Source organism: Gossypium hirsutum, chromosome A05, assembly GCF_007990345.1.
Source record: "Gossypium hirsutum isolate 1008001.06 chromosome A05, Gossypium_hirsutum_v2.1, whole genome shotgun sequence".
Taxonomy (NCBI): Eukaryota; Viridiplantae; Streptophyta; class Magnoliopsida; order Malvales; family Malvaceae; genus Gossypium; species Gossypium hirsutum.
The window spans coordinates 80,281,609-80,292,718 of record NC_053428.1 but is presented as its reverse complement, the minus strand read 5'-3'; the positions used below and the strand labels follow the sequence as shown (position 1 = coordinate 80,292,718).

General features: G+C 32.6%; 1 protein-coding gene across 3 annotated transcripts; it reads left to right on the top strand.

Moving 5' to 3' along the window:
• Nucleotides 1–5,646: 5,646 nt before the first annotated feature.
• LOC107956290 (sister chromatid cohesion 1 protein 1) lies at nucleotides 5,647–10,145 on the top strand. 3 transcript variants are annotated; one of them, XM_041112503.1, is made up of 16 exons: nucleotides 5,647–5,662; nucleotides 5,759–5,778; nucleotides 5,911–5,981; nucleotides 6,092–6,203; nucleotides 7,171–7,246; nucleotides 7,361–7,430; nucleotides 7,541–7,647; nucleotides 8,019–8,089; nucleotides 8,181–8,330; nucleotides 8,501–8,669; nucleotides 8,756–8,853; nucleotides 8,936–9,065; nucleotides 9,153–9,371; nucleotides 9,495–9,573; nucleotides 9,649–9,761; nucleotides 9,838–10,145. In XM_041112503.1, the coding sequence occupies exons 1-16, from the start codon at nucleotides 5,650–5,652 to the stop codon at nucleotides 9,918–9,920; spliced, it is 1,581 nt and encodes a 526-aa protein (XP_040968437.1). In that variant the 5' UTR covers nucleotides 5,647–5,649; the 3' UTR covers nucleotides 9,921–10,145. The 3 variants fall into 3 exon arrangements, with proteins under 3 accessions (XP_040968437.1, XP_040968436.1, XP_040968438.1); XM_041112502.1 differs by having other exon boundaries at nucleotides 9,649–10,145; XM_041112504.1 differs by lacking the exons at nucleotides 5,647–5,662; nucleotides 5,759–5,778; nucleotides 5,911–5,981; nucleotides 6,092–6,203 and adding an exon at nucleotides 6,501–6,970 and having other exon boundaries at nucleotides 9,649–10,145.
• The last annotated feature ends 965 nt before the right edge of the window (nucleotides 10,146–11,110 follow it).

The following is an 11,110-nucleotide window of genomic DNA, read 5'->3' as shown; positions in this document are numbered from 1 at the left end:
TAAGGTAGTTATGTGATGCATACGAGAGCAATCTATGAGATGTGCGTATTCGGTAAAGGGATGGTATGCCCGAAGGAAGAGTGAAATAAAAATACGAACAACTATGTTATAATTTGATTGTTATCTGTTGACACTGCTTAAAACTTACTAAGCATTGTAATACTTACTCCGTTTACTCTGTTTCCTCTGTTTTATAGATCTCATTGCGAAGCTACAGGCTCGGGGATCGTCAGCAACTAGTCACACTATCACTATCCACTGTTTGGTACTGCTATGTTTTGGATTATCTTATGGCATGTATAAAATAGACTAGTGGCGGAGGAATATTTTGGTTAATGTATATAGCCATGCGAAAATGGCTTATATATGTTTGAGCCTAATGTTATAATCATTTGGTATGGAATGGTTAATCACTATCATAATTTGTGCTATTTATGCTAAAAGGGCTAGTTGAATCATGGAAACTATGAAGTAGGTAAAGTCTACCTTAAAGGCAGATGCTGGCAGCAGCAGTGATGTAGATTTGGAAAATCACTAAAAATAGTAGGATTGGAATTAAATAATGAATAAGTTATGTAAACGAACCTTAATGAATCTATTTTCATAGGAAGGTAACAAAACGATCATATGGACAGTATGTTAAGAGATATTCAGGTTCTCGTGAGACAGGGCCAGAACGGGTTCTGGACTCCCTGTTCCGAATTTGGAAATTCATTACAAATTAACCAGAGATAATTATGAGTCATGCCATATATGTATAGATTCCTCTCTGAGTCTAGTTTCTATAGAAACAAACGGCATCAGTATTGAAGCTCTGTGCAGGGAGATATCCAAGTCGTAATGCGCAAAGGTCAGTGTAGTCGATCCTTGTAACATGGGAGACTTTGACTAATAAACTATATTAATTGGCCCGACCAAAAATTCTAGAAAAAAATATTAGATGGGCATATGAGTCTAGTTTCAGGGAAAAATCACGAAACTGATTTTCGAGTTGTGAAACTCAAGATATGATTTTTAAGGTGACAGTGACGCAGTTAGCCGACTGCCTGGAAAAATTTTAAAATGGACTGCAATAGTAAGCGAACTTAGTCTGTGAACCCCTCGTGTCCGACTCCGGCAACGGTCTCGGGTACGGGGTGTTACATAATAATTAATCAGTGCATGTTTAATCATCTAAGGTAGTTGAGGGTTAAATTAGCAACGGTATCTGACGATACATTTGCCTTGCATAACTTGCAAGATTATTGTGATTAAACTGTTTCAAGGTAGGGATACCTTGTTACCTCACGTAGTCTTTTATGTGCTTATTAGATTTAATTAATCGTTTGAATTGACATAGGGATATGTACAAGAGATTACTTTGATTTAATAAGTATGTATGTGCAATAACATATTTTGCCTATTAAGATTTGTTTAATCTATTAAATTGACGTAGGGATATAGTCAAGAGATGAATGAATTTTGGTAGGCAAGTATGTTCATAAGTTAGTAAATTACCGAGTTGCCGTAAATTTATTCGTAACAATATAAACATGAGTTTAATAATTTTAAGTTAAGAAATGTACTTAATCTAACACAATTATGTCATCTTGATTAAAATTGTATTTTGAAATCGTGCATTTGAGATTTATTTACTTAGTTTAAAATCTTAGTTTTTAATCACCCTCTTCAAACAAAATATTTTTTTTTCACCAAAGTGTTTTAAATAGCATTCATAAATAATTCTTTTCACAGATCCTTGTGGGTACGATAACTCGACATTTACTTGTCACTTTATTACTTGTTGCGATTGCGTACACTTGCACATTTCTGTCGTTCCAGACTCACATCGAATGTCCATACGGCCTGAGACATGGGAATGTCACTTGGCCGTGTGAGCCACACAGCCTACTCACACGAGCATGTGACCCCTGAATATAAGAAAAATTTAAAAATTTTACGAAAAATTTTCTGAGATTCCAATTTAGTCTTGACTTGTTTATAATCCTTAAATTGGACATTGATGGTCCAATTAAGGGACAATATGAATAGTTTCGGTTATGAACAGTAAATGGCATAAATTATTTGTATTTGTTCTGTAAACTCTGGTAATGCTCTGTAACCCTATTTCGGTGGCGAATACGGGTAAGGGGTGTTACATGGAATGTGTGTGTCTAGGGTCTCCACCTCTCTACACTGATGAGTTTCGAGTCCAACTTGCACCCCCGGCCTATATTGGCCATGTGCCAAAAAGTCGTTTCCCTTAAGTAATTTTCTATCAACGGTGATAGAGGACCAGACATATTACGAATGTAATATTATAACACCCGATCTATAGATTGTTATAAAAAATTATAAAATAAAAATTAATTAAAATTACATAAATAAAAAAATAAATAATTTTGAAATTTTGAAATTAACCTTTACCATTTTCATTTGTTCGACGAAGATATGTTTATGATCGAGACGAATTAATTCCTCGACCATTGCTAACACGATCAAATATCTTAGAAATTATAAAAAAATACTAATTTAGAAAAAAAATTAAAGGAAATAGTTAATTAAAGAGAGCTTTGAGAAATTTAAGGAGAAATTTGAGAGTTTTGAAAATTTTGGAAGAAATGTTTGTGAGAAAAAAATAGAAAGGTTTTTTTTTTTTTACCGTTGGTTCCCCAACGGTCAAAATTTTAAATGACCGTTGGGGGTCAAAAACACAGGCTAAAATGTGTCCCTAATGGAGCACTTTTGCCATGTCAACAAAATGCGTCCATGTCAGTGCGTTTTTTGCAGACATGGCAAAAGCGCTCCCTCAGGGACGCGTTTTGCTAGAATTTCCCCTTAAAACGCTCCTATGCGGACGCGTTTTAGTATTTTCGACCTATTCCAATAAATAATAAATAAAGTAGCCCATTTCTATAAATAAAATAAGAAATGAACCTTTCTTAGTAAAATGGTCAAATTGTATTTTGCATTACTTTCATCTTGCATATACTTTGCTAATCAACTCAACACCCTTAAATGTAGAAGTATCATAAAAAATTATTTTAAAGCACACTTTAAAATATTTAAGTAAAAGCAGTTAAATATATATAAATTAATTTAAATTTGTCAAAGGTCTCTGTACTCTTTTGAAATTTAAAATTTAATTTTTATGCTTTAATTTTGAGAAATTGAGACCCTATACTTTTTTTTATTTTAAAAATTTAGCCATTCCGTCTAATTTTACCATTAAAATTAATGATGTCAATGGTAAAACAACTTTCTTAGCCCTCAACATTTACATTTTTCTGTAAATTTGGTCCTTACTCTTTAAAAATAAATAATTTTTTTTCATATTTTACATAAAAAATTATACTTTTTTTAAATGAAAATTTATGTTTTAAAAAATAAAAAGATTATGAAAAAATAAAAACTTTTTAAAATTCAAAAAGTAAAAATGATTTTAAAAAAAAATCCAAAATTAGATATTTCTAAACTAATCTAGACTGGCTAGTTAGACTAGGAACCAGTTGGGATATCAGTCCAGTGAGAGGTAAAAAACCAATTGAATTACGAATCAATATGGTCTGATTGAAAGGAGCTAAAAATTTGATTAAGCCGATAGTTGAACTAATTTTGAACTGGTCTGACCAATTGGCTCCTAAAAGATCCATATAACGGGTTTAGAGCAAATTTATTATTAAAAAATAAAAAATTATAAAAATTGGTTCAACTGCTAGTTTAACTAGTATTTTAGTCTTATTCAATCAATTTGTATCAATTTGTAGGTCAATAGATTTTTAAAAAATATTTTTTAAAATATAAAAAAAATTAAAAATTAAAAAATAAAAATAAAAAGAATTTATAATTATTTTAAAATATAAAAATTCTACAATTCAATATTATCTAAATCGAACCAAGCCAGCTAGACTATAAATCGATTGGGGTATCAATCTGATGAGAGGTAAAAAAAACTAGTTGACTCGTGAACTGGTATGGATTGGTTGAACTGAGTTAAAAAAACCAATTGAACTGATAGTTGAATCAATTTTTATAATTTTTTAAATATTTTTGTTTTTATTTTTTAATCACTTATTTACTTTTAACCGGTCATTCTGAGAACCAAATGGTTAGACCAATTTGAAATCGGTTCAATCCGTTTTTTAACTTGATTCAATCAAGTAGTATCGATTTGTAGGTCAACCGATTTTTTATTTCTCAATCGACTGATATCCTAATTAGTTCTTAATCCAACTGGTCCGATTAGCCAGTTCGATCTAGTTTGGTTAACATTGAATTATTTTATTTTTCAAAATTATTTTTATTTTTTATTTAAAATATAACAAAATTTATATACTTTTAAAAGGTAGGGACTAAATTGATAAAAATGTGAATATTGAGGGCATAAAAAATTTTATCTTTAAAATTATTAGCTTTAACGGAATAATTAGATGAAATGACTAATATTTTTAAATAAAAATAATAACTTAATTCAATATCTCAAAATTAAAATATAAAAACTAAATTTTAAATTTGAAAATATTTAACCATAAAAATATTTATGTGAAAACAGGTCCGAACCGTACAAAAACAAAGGTAGCACCGAAATTTTGATACTCCAAAGCGTAAGTTTAAGATTACTCTGGAGTTCAATTACGTTGCCATCATTTGATATATTGCAACATTTGCATGCAATGCAATTGAGACCCGCGCGAATCGCTTCTCTTTCTCTGCGCACTGCTCTCTCAAAATCTCAACTAACCAAAAGCTCTGCTTCTTTATTTTCTCTTTTCTCTTTTTTTTCTTTTTATTATTCTCTTCCCGAAGAACATAATGTTTTACTCTAGAGAGCTCCTTGCTCGCAAAGCTTCTCTTGGCCAAATATGGTGATCTTTGGTCTTTCATCTTTTTTCATTTTCTCTGTAATGAAGTTTCTCGCAGAAAAAAAAAAAGCTCTCTCTGGAACTTGAACTCGATGAGAGAACGCCATTGGCTAAGCTTCGTCCCCATAAGTTTTCTCTGCTTATTTGAATTCCTTGATTTTTCTTTCATGATATTAACCATAGACTGTCAAACGTGGATGTTTGAAAATGTACATTCAATTGGATCTAATTTAAGATTTTTGGTTTCCTTTGAAAATTTTGCTCTAATGTATCTTTCAATTTTTATACTCTCTTTTACTTTCAGAAATAAACGTTCCATTGAATACTGATGTGGCGGTTTTTTTCTTACGAAAATCTTGTTATTTAAAGCTCCCTTTGGCTTTCTGGTTGATATAAACTGGAATGACTACTTAGTATCTGTTTTTGATCTGGGATTTTATTTTATTTATATTAAGGTTGCTTGGGACTAGGCAAGCGAAGCTCGATCGAAGGAAAGCTAACAAGCTCGACATAGCTCGACTCTGGTTTCTATTTTCCCTTTCAAGTCATTTCAATTTCTTTTTTATTGTCTTCTCCTTTCTTTAATTTTAATTTACGTAATTTTTAACAGCGAAGAGATTCTAAATCCTCCGGTCCCGATTGCTCTTCGACTCTCTAGCATTCTCATGGGTAAAAAATAAACTAAATTATTACATTATTTTTCTCATTTTCTCGCCTTATTCTACAACTTCCTTTTTGCTATTTGTTTTCCTAATTTTTCTCACTATTCTCTTTAGGTGGAGTTGTGATTCTCTATGAGAAAAAAGTGATGTTTCTTCATGGTAAGTAAATTTCGGACCCTTTGTGTTTTTAAAATTTTAGTATTAACCCTTTTATTGTCTTTACTGAGGTTTTAATGCTCTGGTTTCTCTTGACAGATGATGCTAATCGGTTTCTGGTAATTTCCTTTCCTTTTTTATTTTTATTTTTAATTTTCTTCTTAAATGAGTATATTCGATTCTGTTGGTTTAACTGTTTTGGTATTAAAATTTTTTTGATGTTTTGAATTTTCTTGTGGGGTTGTTTTGAGGTTGAAATAAGGAACGCATGGAAGGTGATGAACGAGCCAACTCTACTCCCGAAAAGAAAAGAAAAGGCCAAGTAAAATCTCTTTTACATATGTGTGCCATTCCTTCTTCTTCTTTTTTTCTAAAAAATTGAAATGATGGAATTTTTGGGTTATTCTGCCTGATTGTTTACGTTGAGTGCAGGAGAAAGTCCATTACACTACCAGAAAATGATGAAACCTCCATGGGATTCACTAATGTTGGAGAACTTGAAGAAGAAATCTCTATGGGGTTTCAGCAATACAATCTTAATATGGTGAAGTTTTGTGATATAAACTCTCCAATTTCCTCTTTTGCTCTGCCGTATGGTTTCTCTTGTTCGAGGGATGTTTGATGAATTTACTGCTTTTTTTTTTTTAAATTAAGAGGCAAATTGGCTGTTAGGATCTTGAAAATGGAGTTAGATACAGTCCATTATATTATTTTAAATTAATTTTAAAACATATCAGTCACATGCGTAAATTCACTTGTTAATTGTAAAATACGTCATAAATGTTAGTTAATAGTTAATTACTTATATATTAGAAAATAATGAACCAAATATAACAATGAGGAGCCGACCCCTTAAAACCATGGCTTCATGGGGTTTTAATGGAACTGATTCTGTTTTCCCAGATTTTTACTAGGCCTGGTGACTCGTTTCGGTTGGGTTGGCTTGGATGAAGCTTAAAACGTAGTTCAAGTGTGAAGTGTAGACTTTTTCCAACCCAAACGGAGCCTACAATTTTTGTCCTACAAATTCGCAATGCAATGCTAAGTGGGGGACTTTTTCCCATATTCTTAAGCTCATTTCTCACCCTTTGTTCTTCGTATTGATTTCTTCCTTTCCGGGTAAAGCCATGAGCCATGCATCTATTGGTTTTCCAGTTTTACAGTACTTTTTTTTTGGTAAATTGGTTCACTGAGCTACGTTAACATCTCCTTCGTTTTTCATCTGACCCAAATCCCATTCTGACCAGTGACCAGCCTGCCATGTTGAGTGTTCATATCTTTAACCTGTTCATTCTTCATTATCAAGATTATGTAAGTGAATTATCAAGGGTAAAGTACATGCTCTTAGAGGAACGACTTATAAGTTTTGACCCACTTTGCTATTTACAGAATTTACAAGGATCGATATATTCTCTTATTAGATTGCAGAGGAAGAAAACACTTCTAGACAAAGCGGTAGTATTTTAATTCTTTTGAAAATTTAATCCTTTGTCACCTTTATTGATGGGCAGCAACTTGACCAAGTCGATGACTACTATATTACTAGTGATCCCATGGAGGATAATGCAACCAATGACCACCATCAAGGTTTTCTTTCATCCCTTAACTTTTCTTGTAGATGTAGTTTTGAACATGTACATCAAGTTGAGAATGTTTATCATTCTATTATGCCGTACACCAATCTCGTTCTCTTCCCTGCAGCTGATGACAATGACATCACCTTATTTGATTTGTTTCAGCCTAATTCCAATATTCATGGTCAATTTGAAAGGTAACATTAAGTGATTGGTTCCATGCAGTGCTGGCAAAGGTTTAAGTTAATAAATCATTAGAATGTCTGAGGACTGAATAATAGCTTAATTTGTGTGTCTACTGTGACAGATTTGAAGAAGCTGATGAGGGAACACAAGTAAACTTCACTTTAGATGAGCATATCCAGATACCAACTACTCCTATTCCATCTCCATCCCAAAAAGAGCCTCAAAGAGGTCAGAGTATTATAATAGCTTTGGATGGTCAACAATACCGCAACCCAAGCTTTGAATGCGTCTAGTTTTTTTTATGTTTTTAAGGGAATAATTTGAGAAATATGGAAAAAAATAAAGAAGCTTTCACTTATAGCTTTAAACCATTTTGGCAGAACTGCTGAATGATATTTCCAAGTGAACTATTCTACTTGATTTGGCACATAAAAATTTTCTGAGCATTTGTTGTCATTGATGACGGGTGTTAAACAAGTAGTTAAAATGAGATCCTTTTAATAATTGGCTTTTGTCTTATTAACCCATCAAAAAAGGGGAAAAGAAAACAGAAAGAAAAGAATGAGAATAAGCTTGATATTCATGCTAATCTCCTGCAGCTGGGGGAACCCAAGAGCGGCATCCGGAGCACCAGTTAGATCAACAATTTAATAAAAACAAAGAAGCCAGGGTAAGCATTAATGGGTTTTTTTTCTGACAGTTAGGCGAAAAATCAGGTTAACATACAAATGTTGCTAATCTTAATCTCCTTGAGAAACCAGGATCAACAGAGGCAGGGGTCAGTAAAACAAAGAAGAAAGCCCAAAGGAATTATCACAGATGAGGAACAAACTGTTATTTCTAACCATGTTTATCACTCCTGGCTTCATGACACTTCAGATATTGCATCCAGAATTCGAAGGAAGAATAGTGTATGCCCTGCATATTTGCAATTTATCCCATTCATATTCAGCATAATTATGTTGCATGCTCAAATTATTTGTTAGCCTCTTAACTTACACAATTGGCTCGTAGTTGGTATGCATTAATCTGAAGCACACATCAGAAGATTCCATGGGTGTTTATGCTATAAATCTTGCAGGGGCCCGCAAGTATTCTGTCTACTTTTAAGATAGCTAAGCTCATGGAGCTCCCATCTACTGTGATAATGGATGATATGCTTTTGAAAGGAAACCAAGAAATCTCTTACCCGGAACCACTTTTAGACCTGTGGAAGAAATGCAGCCAACCTCTTCATGACTCACCCTCTGGTTAGAATTCACCGATTCTTGTTTTTTAAGTTCTTGTGGAGATAATGGAGGTTCAGGGAAGTTAATCGATGTTATACCGTACACAGTGAGAACCTCACAACCACAGCCACAGTCACAACCACAACCACAACCTCATGAACCATCTTCTAAGGAGAGAGTACAGTCTAATTATCCAATGGATTATGTAAGTCTTTCAACTATTATTTAGTATGCTACCAGGAAATACATATATACGCCTATGTCTAATTGTGTTTGTGAATGTGAAGCCTTTCGAAGATCTCCACAGTGGGGTTGGTTCTCCATCTCATGCTGCTTCAATAGAGGTACAGCGAGCAAATGTGGTAAATAAGGTGACGCCAGCCGGAATAAATCAGTTTGTCTCCCCAGGAAACTCTGGTATGAAAATGCTCTCTTTTACAAGTATTATCTCTTCTTTTTGGAGACTTCTTGTGGTATCAATTAAGCTTCATATGCATTTTGCAGGAGATGCAGTAAGATACACGGGTAGCTCAGTGTCCGGAGATGGAGTCCCCTCAGGTAACTTAGAAGTAAATATCGAGAGGGTTGGGTCCAAGAAGAAGAACCTGCAATCAACTTCGAAAAACAGTGGCAGTCTTGACACAGTGGTTGAAGTGTTCCATGAAGCTGATACTGATTACCAGTTATCAAGGCCGAAAAGGAAAAACTTAGAACCTGATCATGGTAATAAAGCCATCAACTTCTATTTTGCCAGAACAGTCTCTGAAATTGCTTTTTCATCCAATATGATTAGTAACAAATAACAACCCCACTTCTTTCTTGTTTACCTTTTTTTCCTTTTTTCAGATTTCTTGGTGGAAACTCAACTTACAATGGAAACTCCTGCGGATGATCCTCCTGACATGATGACTGAGAACATCAAGAAGTATATTTTCTTTTTGTTCATCCTTTATAAATTGGAAAGTACAAAATTAACTTGGCGATCCTTAATTGGATGCAGGCATATGAAAACACATTTTGAAACTCCAGGAGCTCCTCAAGTAGAATCTTTACAGAACTTAGCGGCCGGATTGAACAAGAAAGGAGCAGCTCAGCTCTTCTATCGGACATGTGGTATGCAAATAAACATCAATTACCTTAGAAGTGGAATTAATGAAAAACTAAGATCAGAGACCAAATGTGTTTGCAGTCCTTGCTTCTCAAGGTTTCTTGAAAGTGCAACAAAAGGTGGCGTTTGGAGACATTTTCATCTCTAAAGGAGCAAAGATGTGACGGATGTAAGCAACTGGTAGTTTTAAGGAAAGGTTATTAGTGATGTTGTAGTGTCGTGGGGCATTAACTTTATTTTTGTACAACCTCCTGTTTGATGCTATAACTTGCAGGTTTAATTCTAGATAGAATCTGTTAGGAAAATCATTTTGTTTGCAAAGATTGCTTTAGTTTGCTCTTGGACTATTATCAATATATAAATATATAAAAAATATATTTGCTGTTGAACTTCAATTCTCAACTGGGCTCATTCTTGACAACTCCAACCTTGTTGGTTTTTATCAGTCTATGGCCCAACCAAACGTATTTCTAATAATTTCTTCTCTCTTTTTTTTTGAGAAAAGCAATATTTTTTTTTTCTTATTATTTCTTCTCCCAGTCCCCTCCTCCTTTTGTCTCTCATTTTTTAGGAAAACAATTTCTACTTAATCTGAAACCATCATTATAATTTATAATGCTATCTTTCATATGAGTACATTCAATTTTCGGAAAAATGTTTTTTATATTTAGGGTGACTAAATATAATAATTTAACAACTCAAAACTTATGTTATCAATTTGATAAGATGATGTCTAAAAAATATATTTTCAAAAATTTTAGTGATTCAATTGAAAATTTTTTATATTAGATGATCAAAACAAAAAACATGCTTATTGTTGAGTCACTATTCATGTAATTTTGTGGAAGATAAATAGTTATATCATCTAATCATTTCAAGCTTAATGATTAAAAAAATTAAATTTAAATAATTTAATGATTAAATTAAAAATTTATATAATTGAGTGATGAAAATAAAAATGGAATGACTTAACCTTATATTTAATATGTTGAACAGGAATATTTTAGGAAACAAAATATAGAAAAAAACTATTATAATGACTTGTAATTTGGTTAGTTAAACAAGATGTGCATGCAAGGGGCCGTTAATAGTTAATTTCGTTTATATGAATTATTACCTTTTATTTATCATTTGTTGTCTTTTAATCTATATTTTATCTTTTTATAAAAATAAATTATAATGAAAACCCAGGATTTGAAATGATTAAAATTATAAAACTAGTATATATTTAGGGTTTGCGTCTGACTTTGTCAACAATAAAAAGTTAAGAAAGTCTGCTGTAGTTTTTAACAAGGAAATTGCACATTGTTTTTGAAAGGAATCTTCTTTATTAGGTTTTTAAAGACATGAATTC